Source organism: Lepisma saccharinum, chromosome 18, assembly GCF_977018435.1.
Source record: "Lepisma saccharinum chromosome 18, izLepSacc3.1, whole genome shotgun sequence".
NCBI classification, from domain to species: Eukaryota; Metazoa; Arthropoda; class Insecta; order Zygentoma; family Lepismatidae; genus Lepisma; species Lepisma saccharinum.
In genome coordinates this window covers 50370227-50384453 of record NC_139246.1, presented here as the reverse complement: position 1 = coordinate 50384453, position 14227 = coordinate 50370227, and the positions used below count along the sequence as shown (strand labels likewise).

The window sequence follows — 14227 nt, the reverse complement described above, 5'->3', positions numbered from 1 at the left end:
GGTGCATCTATCTATTATCAAAAATGTTCATTTAACTTTTGAAAAATATTAGGTTTGTTTCTCCAAAAGTAGGGAGAAATTACTTCCCCAACGGGTCTTACAAATCGGTCGTATTTAGTGACTTTTTTTCTGAAGGTGGCAACTGTGTCGTGTCAACACTGCTATTTTATCACATGCTATATGAAAGCACGAAAAATCATTATGCCATTTCGTTCGCGTTGAATGTTCATTGCGCTGCATGAAGGAATGAATCGAAGTCAATTGTTGGACTGTACGTAGCAGCTACATCAGAATATATCTTCGAATATAAATATAAAAGATCATACATATATCTTACCTCGTTACATTTGGATCTCTGTGGTAGAGTTTAAGATTATATCAGAGATTCCTTAGTTTCCTCGTTAATGCTTCAATAATTGACATCCTATTTTAAACTAGCTTCAATTAGTTTCCGTGTGCACAAAGCAAGCTTTAAATAACTTCTGCCACTTTCAAATATCTGCCTAAACTACATTTTTGGACATAAAGAATGGAGACTTAAATATTTTAGGGCATTTCTAAAGCTATGACTTGACAAATAATTCTTTTAACAATATAGTGCATATGTATGCTGGGATTCAAATGGGGGCCACTATGTTTTGTCCATGGGAACTGTTGGTTTCATAGCAACCAGATATTTTGGAGGATGGATATGGTATTTCATTTGGATGAAATCAGTCAAGACAATCAAATATGTCAGCCTTATAATTATGGCATAGTTAATACGTGAAGGAGATATTTAAACTTGAAATATTCACAAAAATAATGAGAAAGCACAACTGTGAACAAACTGTATTGAAGCAGATTTAAAAGTGTGTGTGTGCAACTACCATATGTTGTATAGTAGGTAAAGGTAAAATTCCCCGAGCATATATCACCGTGCCGTGAAGGCACATTCAGGGGTAGGGCCCGACATATTCTTGGTCTCGGCGATTTTGGAGGTGATGTGATCACAACCAAACTCTGACTGCCTGTACCTCCCAGGACCCATTTATTTGAAGCTGGATGAGTTCCAGAGCTGCTTGATGCAGGGACATTTCTCTCTATTTTCTCAATTTTCACTGTATTATCGATTGATTAATTTGCTTTATTTTACTTCGCTTCTTGTGCCACTTTTGGCTAATTGGCCAAGATGGGGATGAGTGATGATATGATTGATGAATGAACACTCACAAACATCCAGGCCAGGATTCATACCCGGGACCCTGTCATCGTAGCGCGATGTTCTTACCATTCCGCCACAGGCGCCGGCTCTCTGTATTATAATTGGGACAAACACAAACATCCACGTCCAAACCAGGATTCGAACCTGGGATCCCTGGCATTGCAGCATGCTGTGCTAACCACTCTGCCACTGAGGATGACTAAACCACCACAGCTATCAAGTATTAGTATAGTATTGCGATGCGCAACCCTGGGAACTGACCATAGATATATTAACTGTCACGCCATCCAGCAAGAGTAGAATGAAACTGGTGGTCTAATTTTTCAGAACACAGTATTTTAGATAATTTAATCATTTGTTCCGCACTGTGGCTGTGAGGTCATGCTTTGGGTTCCGGCTATGGGACGTTTGCAGGTTTGAGTCTCCTTGGAGAAATGTAACAGTTTTTCTCATGAGATTTCGGCCTGCATATGAGACTGTTGAACACTCATAATCATGATTAAATTATTGGGGAGCTACGAATGAGAAGCATAACCCAGTTATGAAAACCTACAACGACAACTGGGGGTTTGTTGTGCTGACCACACATCACCCCATAAGAGTAGGATCAGGTGGGAGTGTGGCCGGCAGTCGGTAGGTAGGCCTTGGCCCTAAATAGTCTGTTGCGGCACAGGTAATGTACATCTTTAGTTTAATAATTTCCAGGTGAGAGACCTTGATTGTCAATTCTTAACAATTAACAATGTTAACAGAAAATATTAAATAGTTTTTGATTCGGTGAACTAAAACAATACAAATTGAATGTTCCAGTATATTACTATCAGGGAAAAATGTGTTTCATTTTTAAAACACATGTATTTATAAACATAACCTGAAAAAAAACAATAAAACCCAGTTTTGCCCCGATTTTATTGGGTTTTATCTGAAAAACCTGAAAAAACCCACCCAGGCAAAATGCCAACCCTGATTTAGACCCACAGCTGTATGCTGACTTTGGCACTGTGCATGTCAGTGTTTCAGTATCCAGATTGCTGGTGTCAAGTTTTGCACGTGTTTGTAAAGTGTTGAGGTGTTAAGAAGTGTTTTGGACTGTTTTGTTTTAGTTTACATTTTACTGGTGCTTTTCTGCAGTCTAATAATGCCACGCTATCCGTAAAATTTAAAACAATGAATGTTTATGTACGTCATTATGAATTCTTCTAAGGAAGTTAGAATGTGTTTTGCAGCAGAATTCCCAGATGTCCCTGCTTCACACAGAGACAGTGTTCAGATAATTGTTAACAAATTTAGGGAATCAGGGTCTGTTCTTGGTAAGAAGTGAAGGGTAAAATGGCGTGTACTTACTGAGGAGAAACTAGACAATGTTGGAACACTATTTCTTGTGCCTTGCACAATAAACAGACATTTTCATGACGTCTGCATGGCAAGCTACCAAGCTTTTAAACTTGAAGCCATACATTAGAAGAATTGAAAGAAAATATCAGGAGAGAAACTGAATCAATTTTGGAAGAGGAACTGATATGTGTTGCTGAAAATTTCCTATACATATGCCGTAAATACAGTAGGACATTTCATTTCAACACATCTTGTAACAAGGTACATGCTGATTTTAATTGTAACTCTAAATGTAATTGTACAAGCTTATTTGATTACATCACTAGCGGTTCCAGTTACACAGATGTTGCATCCAGTTTGCCGGCAGATGTGGTCTTGCTGTTTGGCAAGCCAGCTGCCGCTACACGGCCACGTCTCGGCACACTAGCTACCGCTACACGGCCACGTCTCGGCACACTAGCTACCGATCCATGCCACCTCGGTCATGAAAGGTGCTGTAAATTGTCAATCTGAAGATGAGAGAAAAATTACTCTCTCAAAAAATACTTGTAGAATAGGTGCAAATAGAAGCACAAGACAGTGGATAATGCTGAATTGCATGCTACTAATGATCATTGTCACTAAGATTCAGATAATTTGCAACATTGGCTTCTCTTAAGTTTCACTATTATGGATGAATACTACAGGTGAATGTTTGTGTTTGTATTCGCAGGATTTTACATGCAGGGGGAGCAGCAGTAAAAGTTTTGGTTTCTGGATGCAATGATTTGGTGGCGATTGCAAAAACTACATCCATGGTGCTGGTGGATGCCAAGGAATCTTCTGCTATCAATAAGCTCAATACCAATGGGGTTTATTGTGTATCTGTGGCTTATGTTTACGAGTACCTGTTTAATGTAAGTAATATATATTATTTTTTAAATAAGTAGTTTATTTTTGTTTTGCAGTAGTGGCGAAATTGCATTTCTTTGACACACAATATTGCATGGCTTATGAATATGTGGTTGTATGAGCACCCAATAGTCAGTCACACAGTTAACGTTAAAAGAAGGAAAATAATTTCAAGCTTTTTATAGTTTTGCCAGGTTCTCTTGCAGGCAAAAAATATATATTATTCTAGTATTGATTTTTCTTCTCCAATTTTGTCTCGATCAACAAAGTAGTCAATCTTGGAGAATGGTACTAATATCACATCTCCACGCACCGAGGCACCCAGCTGACAATGCCATGCTTCCAGGCATACTCTCGTTCTCATTTGCCTCCAAAAGTTAAACAGTAAACACTCGCTTATTTTGTTACGTAGTTGAAAGAAAATCAGATCGAGAACTATTACGTCATTGCAGCTTTAACAATAGCAATAGAGCAGTTAAGCCAACTTCAAAATGAAAAGAGATTGAAAGGAAAATCTCTCATTTGAAAGGGAAAAAAAACCAGGACAAACGGACATCCTGGGACAGTGAATTCATTTATTAAAAATTAGGACTGTACCAGAAACCCAGGATGTCAAGCAACCCTAAACTTTTATAATGTATATCATTTGAAACTCCACTTGATTATCTGGTATCTGATTGAAGTAAATTATTTTTTGTTTTAATGTGTTTAGTTTAGTTTCTTTCATGTTTTGAAACTTGCTTTATGCCACCCTGGAAAATGAATGGTATCCTAAAATTACATTTTTCTAATATATAATATCTAGGGCTTAGCCAATACCATTTTGAACTGATACTGATACTCCTACCAATTCCCACCGATACTTGAAAACTGCAATAATGAAAATTTGTTAAAAATATTGAACAATATTTGTGCATAAATATTATTCTCCAATTATATGCATGAATTTGCCAATAAATTTGCTTTAGAATATTTAAGAATTACATCACAATATTAAAACAGATGTTATGTAATAAAAAATTCAGTTTTCCCTACAATTTTTTTGGAAAAAAAAGTTTAATTTTTGCATAATTTCCAGGATAATTACATCCTGTGAAAATATGACATTTTTGTGGATCCTGTTAAAGACCAATATGCCGGAAAAGTATCAGCTGGTATCAGTAGATGAATTCCAACTGATGCTTACCGATACATCGGCATCGGTTCAGCCCTAATAATATGATTTCAGTCAAAGTAATTTCCATTACTTATTATACGAGACTGCTAGTTCCAAGTAAGATATCTTCAAACTGAAGCAGTGTTTTTGAGGGAGCAGCCCAGGGTATGAGGAAATAAAACGTCTTGCTTGGCCCTCCCTAGTATAATCCTACAGATGTACCTTGATAATAGTACGTAGGTCTCGCCTAGAAAAGTGTTGTTGCCCCTCTTGAGTTAGGTTTGTGTACTCGCAGACAGAGCCAAGATCTGGAAAGTAGATGGTGCAGTGCTATACTACGTGAATATGAGTACATTTCATGAAACAGCAACCTGCGATTTACCTAATACTTAATTTATTATATCCATAATGCATAGTGGTGCAAAGATAGGATTATTATCACAGGATTCCCCCACACCTGGAAACCTGGAAATATCAGGTAATTTGAAACAATCAAATTCTCAGGGAAAATCATCTAGTTCAAGATAATTGAATATCAGAGGCGTCGCCTGAAAGGGGTTCACGGAGCAAACGAACCCACAACTGAAAATGGAAAATTCTCAATTTGTTTTCTTTTCTGCAAAATAAAACACTACAGTTCAATATACTTATTTTACAAAGCAGCTATTTTTGTTCATAAAGTCTTCACAATGCTTAAAATTTCCCAATTTCCCTCGACTGTTGACAAGAAAAGCTCACCAGGTTAGGCACGGAGAGCCCAGGGCACCTCTGGCACATTGAACTCCCTCTGCTGCATTCTTCCCATGTTCTATCTAGCTCAACGGAAGAAACCGAAAAAAAGCAAGGGGGAAACTGGGAATCGGAGCACGTGCCCTTCTTTAAGAACACTCAACATATGGCAGCAACTGTCTGGAGATTGCTGATAGCGGCTGAGGTGCGAGGTTTTTCATTTCGTTTAGCTTCTGTATTGGGGAGAAGTAAGCAGTCGTCAAGACTTTAATTTCCAATTCATTTCGCCAAAAATTAAGGGCGCAAACTTCCTCAACAACATTACAAATAGTTGTTGTGCACCCAAAGCCTTGCATGGTGAAGGATTTATGATTTAAAACACTATACCACCAAAATGAGCAGATTTACACTTAACATCGACATTTAAAATTGTTGCTTAATCCTTTAGATAATGTAGACAAATTAAAAAGAAAGAAGACTAACACACTGCTAGTAGAAACTAATATTTATCTTGGCACACATGTAAGCGAGTGTAGATATTGAAAATAAATTATAATTGTTATAAACTCTACAGGTAAATTTTAAATTGCTTGATTTGCTTTATTGTAGTTATCTTTTTGTGCCACTTTTGGCTAATTTGCGAAGATGGGGATGAGTGATGATATGATGAAATTTATGAATGGACACTTACAAACATCCATGCCCAGCCAGGTTTCGAACCCTGGACCCCTGGCATCATAGCGTGATGTGCTAACCACTTTGCCATGGGGGCCAGCTCACGAATTGCAATTCACATCATGAAGTTTGAGCATTGCCAGAGACTTACCAAGCTGCTCTTAAATTACAAATGGCTATTGACAAAAAAAAATCGAACATGTTCGTTGATATCATGGTTAGTGGAAATGGTGGAGGTTAATTCTTAGGAACAGGCAAAATAATTTCCAATGAGGATAGAAGTAAGGCATTTCAATAATTTAAACGGGAAAAAATGTATTGTTTATTTTATTAATGTTTCCTTGTTTTTGAGGGCATTGGTGGACGAGGAGGGGGGGGGAGTGTTAAGCAGAAACTATAATAATTCACAGTAGATGAAAATTGTCCTGTGTTTTGTAAATGGATTTGCGGTGCGCGTTCTGGCAGACTGTCTAGCGCAGTACAAGGTCCCAGGTTCGTATTTTTTCATAAAACATGAATTATTATAATTGTTCATATTTATTGTGTTACTTTGGTGTATTTTTTTTTATTGAACTCTAAGTGTTATTAACAAAATATATTCTGACTTCACTAGTACAGTTCTGTACCATACAAATTTGTATAACTAAAATAAAAATTATACGAGGAACGTTCCGAAAGTAAATTTGGTCTTTTTTTTTCACAGGGAAGCTTTATTACAAACAGAAGAATACAATGTCATAACAAAATAAAATCTTTCGGCTATTTTTCCACATAGTCGCCACCGACATTGATACATTTGTCATATCGTGAAATCAATTTCAAGAAACCCTCCTGGTAAAAATCGATGCCTAGCTATTTAAGGAAGTTCTTCACAGCCTGTTGCACCTCTTCGTTGCTTCCGAAACGACGTCCCGATAGTGCTGACTTCAACGCAGGAAAAAGGTGGAAGTATGATGGTGCAAGATCAGGGCTGTAGGCTGGGTGATTCAATCTCTCCCATCCCAGACGACGAATGTGTTGTGCAGTGACTCTTGCTGTGTGGGGTTTTGCATGGTCATCCAAGAACATAACCCCTCGACTCAAGAGCCCTGGTCTCTTGTGTTGAATGATGGACTTCAGTTTGCTTAGTGTGTGGCAATAGCGTGCCACACTTCCATTTGTGACCACGTTTCCAGCACACATCTTTTTGCTGCCATACTGGGTTGCACTCGAACAAGCTCTGACACGTTGGTCTTCTGCTTAACTTTATTCTTCGGCACTCTGTGCATGCACCATCGCTCCTCTGCTCTCGCTCCTCCCGTCGTGAATTCAGAAAAGATTGTCTTTTTTTATGGCAATGCGTTTTCTCACTTTGTAATACAGCTACCCTGTGAAAAAAATGACAACTTACTTTCGGAACTTCCCTCGTATTGATACAATAAAGGAGAAAAACTTTATTTAAAAAGCAGAGGAATCCTTAAATATTCGCAGAAAAGATGCCCAAGGTTTGTTTTATTATATATATATATAACAACTAGGGACATTGAATTTTGCGATGTGCGAAATGTGAAAAAAAAATGCAATTTTGAACATTCTGCAAGTAACTACATCACCATATGGCCTCTAAATGCTATGCCTTGTCTAGCAAGAAAAGTAAACTATCCTTGCCCGACCCAATCACCGCTACTGGCAATTAAAGTTGAAATCTAAGCATTTGTGTTGTGTACAGTATATAAAAATGAAGTAGTTTATCAATTTATAGCTCTTTTGTATGTTGTTTTCTCTCATGATTAAAAAGTGTGTGCCAATTTTTTTTTTCCACCGCTGGTATATACCGCTGATCTAACATTTTATTTACCACTCTCCTCAGTTTTTATTTACCATAAATTTGTCTCCCTAATAATAACCCATGGTGCGACAGCCCTAGAAGGGCCTTGGCCTATCTCCCGAATGCCAGTCTCCCTCCCACAATCCTACCTAGAGATGCGGAGTTCTTCAACCGGTAATGGGGTGAGGTATGGTCAGCATGTGTTCTTTCTGAATTAGTGCTTGATGTATCAATGATTCACATTTGGGAGGTCGTGGGTTAAAATTCGTTGCTCGACATTTTGAGGTTATCCGTGGCCTCCTTCAGTCACTCCCGATGGATGGTGGGGTGATACATTTGATGAATGCTGCTTACCACTTTCTAGGGCTTTCCTGCGTTCTGTCATCTTCTGTCATAAGATCCAGATGTATAACATTAATCAAATCGATCAGCATAGATTTTTGTAGCCTTGTTTAAAACTTGGTAAACAGTGATATGTTTTGACGCAGAATAGTTGATAGTTGTTGATAGTGCCAACTTGAAAAGTTTCAGCTCTTAATGTTTATTAAATTTGCTTACTATTTTTGTCCACAGAAACTCGACACAAATACCGAGATAATCTTGTTACTTGGCTAGTGTAGGGCACTCTAAAAACGGAAGTCATAGCTTCGATTCTTGGCTCAAATATTAATCAGTTGTCTACATTTACAGTTTTCTTCTCTGTGATTGTGATCAACAAATTGGTTCTCAATGTGTTTGTTTCCCCCACGGTTTTGGGGCTGGGGTTAACATTTTCTGTGAATTTAGGCTGGGTGTGAACACCCAATGATTTACTACACATGACGCCACTGTTGAAGATTCTAGCTACTTTGAAGCTATGGCCTGTTGTTACAGGGTGTCAAAAAAGTCAAGTGAGATTGAACATACATAACTTTTGCACAAAAAGCGATAAGAGACATGAACAGTCACTGGGTATTTCCTTTGTCTATGTGGATATTTTCTAAACATTACACAAGAAAATCATGCTCTCAATGATGTTAAAAAGTTTTTGTATGAAGTAATCTTTAATTATATGCACAGACATGTTCTCTTCTTGAATTAACTGTTAGTATCAGAAAGTTAACAGATAGGAAATATTTACAAATACCGATTAAACTTACTGATATACCAATTACTGGTATTCAACTGATTCAATATCAAATGGCAAATCTTCTTTGAAGAACATGAATGGTTCATTCACCTCCTTAATTAGTGTAGGGAACTAAGTTATTGTAATGGGTTTTGCCTTTCAGAAGGAACTGCTATTTATTTTACAGAACCCATGATATATAAATTATATGGTTTTATGCATAAGAATTACAAAATGGCAGAATGTTGCACTAAATTACATATTTTAAATATATCAGATTGGTAAGATTATATTAATATTACAGATCCACTGATATGCCGATACTGATAGAGTACATATTAATCTCTCCAATAATCTAATAATAATAAAGAATGGAAGGGTGGTATGGCTATGAGGGGAAAAAGAGGCCATTGTAAAATTAATTTAAAATAGTAATGTACCAATGCCGTATGCTGGGTTCAAAACCTGGGCTATCTCTTCATACCGAAATGTTCGAATGCGAGGCTTTTTTTAATTCAAATTATTGGATTTTGAAGTGATGCAGGTACGGATCCACAGGGAGAGGCGATGGGGCGATTGCCCCTCCCAACTACCAGGCTTTTGGATATATTATGCCTAATATTTTTGAAGACTCAAATATTCTGTCTTTTATCACCAACTTTAACAGGCTAGTTAATATTTTTTAAAGTTTGATTTAAGACAGCTTTGTGTTCAAGGCACGCTAATCGGAACTGCACTTAGAGTTTAAATTTTGATCCGAACATGCAATATGTGTTAAAATGGGGATCGAATCAGAACCCCTTGAGAGAATAGTTGTTTCTTTTAATTTGTTGATTCAGTTTATTCCTCATATCTAATCGACCAGTTTACAGTGACAATCAGAGGAATTATGATAACAACATACACTAATGACCATCTACTAGGGATCCTGCATTCGAATCCCGGCCTGGGCATGAGTGTTCTTTGTGTGTATTCAGTCATCAATTTCATCTTCGTGATTAGCCAAAAGTGGCAGAAAAGCAAAGTAAAATAAACCAAATCAATCAAACCATCTACTGGGTCTCTCGCTATCTTTGCATGCAAAACAATGCTGTAATCTCTGGATCAATTGATTCTTGTTTAGAGTATGATATATTTGTTTATATAAAACAGTTCAAGTGTAGGTTAGAAATGATTCTTGGTGAGGTGAGGCACATTACTGAAATTCGCCCCTCAAAACTGTAATTTCTGGATCTGCCACTGAAGTGATGTGACATTGTAATTGAAAATACGTACCTTACAATTTAGAAGTAATTATAAAAGTGTCATTGTTTAATTAATATACAAGGGTCGTTCAAGGTTGACCAGGACTTTTATTTCTAGACAGGAAATATACATACATAGAAGCACCAAACTATGTCAGTTTTTCAAAGTATTCCCCCTGAACATCCAGACACCGTTGCCGTCGTTGTGGAAGTTCCTTGATGCCTTTGGCGTAGAAAAAAGTAGGTTGGTGTCGTAACCACTGCAGGACAGCGTTCTTGAGCTCCTCATCTGTCTGGAAGTGCGTCTCGCCCAAATGCTCTTTAAGTGCCCCAAACAAGTGGAAATCACTGAGGCATAAATCTGGATTGTAAGGACTGTGTGGTAAAACCTCCCAGTGCAGGCTGGCCAGTGTTGTTTGAGTCAAATGGACCGTGTGGGGCCTGGCATTGTCATGGAGAAGAATTACGTGTTTCAACAACATTCCAGGTCTTTTCTTCCGAACAGCCCCACGTACAGCACCGTGAAGCAGTGTTGAGTAATACTTGGCATTAATTGTGGCACCCTTCTCCACAAAATCCACATGGATAACACCTTTCATGTTCCAGAAGACTGTTCCCAAAATCTTACCGGCAGACGGCAGCGCTTTGCTTTTCTTGGGTGGAGGGGAACTTTTATGACACCATTCGTACACTCTTGCCCATGACAGTGTTTGGTCACCATACTGTGCTTGCAGTCTACGCCAAATTTGAGCAGGTTTCACCTTCTCCTTCACGAGAAATTTCATTATACAGGGTTATTATAAATGATGGACCCATTTTCAAAATGTCATAGGTAGGGAAGTACAGATCCAAATTGAACAAGCTATATACCAATGGAAAGAGGAAGGTTCAAAGTTTCTGGTGGGCAGCAGCCGGCGGGCTGTGGTGGTTGCGGAAGCGGCCGGTAGAGTTCGCGAGAGGACCGTCTCTGTCAGTTGTGAGCGAGATGGCGACCTTGGAGCACAAGGTTTTCTGTGTGCTTGAGTTCGCGAAAAGTGAGTCGCAAATTGCAGTGCAGCGGGCATTCCGTACCAAATTCGGTAGCAAACCACCAACTAGGAAAAAGCATTAGCCGTTGGTTTCAGCAATTTCAAGCGACTGGAAGTGTGTGCACAGGCCGACCACGTGTGTCAGAGGACGATGTCCAATGGATTGAAGAAAGTTTTGTGCGTAGTCCCAAAAAGTCTACCAACAGAGTATAACCAACCAAAGGTTGGGTATACATCCCCAATACATACAGGCAGCACTCCACTCCAACCAAAGTACAAGGCCAATTCAATTCAGGTAAAATTAATAGGAATAGACATTCCCAGATATGTTAAGATTAACAGAAATTAGGCCTAATTAGTAAAAGTATGATATAACATCGAAATATTAAGTAATTAATAAGCCCCAGACCAAAATTCATTGGTTATCAAAAAGACATCCTTTTGTGGATAAACAGAATTCAGAGAGCACATGTTGCTTTTCATGCAAATTTTTTTATTAATACAGATATTTTCAGGATAACATTTGTGCAAGCACAAAGTAACTTGCTTTCCCTGAAAATAACTCCAAGTCACAATTATATGTGCAAACAAACCACAAGAACATCAAAAAATCGATGTTTTTGGACAAAAGACAATCGGTCTCACAGCACCAGAGCCATCTGGTGAGAGTCAGTGGAACTAGCCCTGACTGGACTTCCATCTATTGGGCTTCTCAAGGTACTTGATGAAAGCAAGTAACCCAAGGTGCTGTGAACCAATCAGATGGCCTCATGGGCGTGGCTACCAGACAATGAGACTGTGATAGCTTTTAACATGTGAGGAAGCCATCTTGATTTCTCTTGGTGTAAAGAGTTGGTACAGTTCACATCGCTCCAAGTTTTGGGCCAGAGTAGGCCAGTGGAGAAAGGACAATGGAGTAGCCATTGTGTTTAAAACATGTGAAATAGCTACTAAGTGCCTGGAAATAGTCCAGTATTGTATAATATGGACAAATTACAGGATTTACAGTGAATTGAAATGCATGGAACCAATATCCATGAAAATTCGGAACTTTTCAAAACCACATGGTGAGGACAATGAGCCTTCAGGAAACCATGATGCTTTGTATCCAAAAGCATCCAGGATTATTAAGCACATCCTTGGTCATACAGCTCCCTGAAATAGTTCACTTGCAAGTAAATAGCCATCTGCCTGAAGATCCGGTTATATTTTTAGTGTAAACTCGCAGAAATTCCCCCATTTATAGTTGGAGTGATAAGTGTTGTGTTGTAAGGCCCATGTGTGATGAGGTGGAAGCAGAAGATGTAAGTACAATGTTTTTGTTACCCATTTGTTGGTTCCATATGTAAAAACAAACCTATAAGTTTGTGCAGGGCTTGTATATATTTAAATGTGATAACATCAGAATATTAAATGTGTCTTTCCAGCATCTTGATTTATCAATTCATATTTGGGCGGGTAAGTCCGGGAAGCGTACTTCTCGCTCCGGAATAAATAGGCTGAAAGTCCCTATGATAAACCAGCAATCACTCCTCGGAATGGATGCTGGTCTATTGGGGACATCCTCCATGTTAATGGTCACTGGAGGACAGCGTAGAGCTGCACGGGGATAGGTGTGTCCAGGTTGCATAGCCAGGTCGTTTCGTAGGTTCAATCAAGCCCAAAGTGGGTGAGTGGGTTAGGTTCATCCTTCCTATTATTCGGCAACGTAACCTGGAGGCACGTATCCCTGGACCAGCCTCGTAGACGAAGCCATTCAACTCCCGAATCTATAGTCAGTCATTTTTTTTTTTGGTCTCCTCGCGGATCGCAAGAGCTAGTCGAGAGCTTGGAATACCCCAACCAACGGTATGGAAAGTTCTGAGAAGACGTTTGCTGTACAAGCCCTACCGATTACAAATGGTACAGGCTCTCACACCCAATGACAAAGAGAAGCGTATCGCATTTTGTGATTATCTGCTAGCAAAGATGGAGGATGACGCATTTCTACAGCGTGTAATTTTTAGCGATGAAGCCACGTTTCACCTCAGTGGAAAAGTCAACAGACACAACGTTCGCATATGGGGTTTGGAAAATCCACATGCAACCGTGCAACATGAAAGAGACTCACCGAAGATCAACGTGTTCTGTGCCATATCCAGTGCAAAGGTTTATGGACCATTTTTCTTTGCGGAAAGAACCGTAACGGGAATCACGTACCTGGACATGTTGGAACAATGGTTGTTCCCTCAAGTTACGGAAGATTCCCAGGACTTCATCTTCCAACAGGATGGGGCTCCGCCCCATTGGCACCGATCTGTACGAGACTTTTTGAACGACTCCCTTCCTCAGCGCTGGATAGGTTGCAGGGGAATTGAGGGCCTGGCTCTGCACTTCTGGCCACCCAGATCTTCGGATCTCACACCCTGCGACTATTTCTTATGTGGTTATGTGAAGGAAGCTGTTTACGTCCCGCCTCTACCAACAACTCTGAACGATCTGCGTAACCGGATCACTGCTGCCGTGCACTCGGTAACAGCAGATATGCTTACGCGTGTGTGGAACGAGTTTGGCTACCGCGTCGATGTTTGCCGTGCAGCCAATGGTGGCCACATTGAACATTTATAACAGTTACAAACATTGTGGTAACAAACTTTGAACCTTCCTCTTTCCATTGGTATATAGCTTGTTCACTTTGGATTTGTACCTCAATAAATATGATGTTTTGAAAATGGGTCCATCATTTATAATAACCCTGTACACCGCTGTTCCACAGCAACAGATACACTACTTGCTGCCATCTTTGTTTACACTACTGCGCATGCGCCAAATGTGTCGCAAAGGATCAGGGTTACTCGCAAGGAATCATGGTCTGTCCTGCCCTAGTAATGCAGCACTACATTGATTCATTAATATTTTACGCACGAAAGTCCTGGTCAACCTTGAACGACCCTTGTAGAAACAGTAAGGAAAGGATTTCAAGTATTTCATGGTTATTTATAAAATATAGAGGCCCATGTTGTGAAATATTTATGTAGGCCTACATGCAAGAATAAAATACACAATAAGCT

The 14227-nt window shown here is 39.1% G+C and overlaps 2 protein-coding genes across 2 annotated transcripts in view; both read left to right on the top strand.

Annotated features, from left to right (window-relative positions):
- LOC146002241 (DNA topoisomerase 2-binding protein 1-like) overlaps nt 1–3956 on the top strand; it is a 217447-nt gene extending 213491 nt beyond the window's left edge. The window contains exons 5-6 of the mRNA XM_083139958.1: nt 3252–3435; nt 3843–3956. Coding sequence (XP_082996084.1) covers nt 3252–3435; nt 3843–3956 — 298 coding nt within the window. The remainder of the gene's footprint in view (nt 1–3251; nt 3436–3842) is intronic.
- Nucleotides 3957–13076: 9120 nt separating this feature from the next.
- LOC146002240 (uncharacterized) lies at nt 13077–13784 on the top strand. Its single transcript, XM_083139957.1, has one exon. The coding sequence runs from the start codon at nt 13077–13079 to the stop codon at nt 13782–13784; it is 708 nt and encodes a 235-aa protein (XP_082996083.1).
- Nucleotides 13785–14227: the final 443 nt, after the last annotated feature.

Coding starts and splice junctions, on each gene's coding strand:
- LOC146002240 (XM_083139957.1), top strand. CDS start 13,077: ATGGTACAGGCTCTCACACCCAATGACAAAGAGAAGCGTATCGCATTT.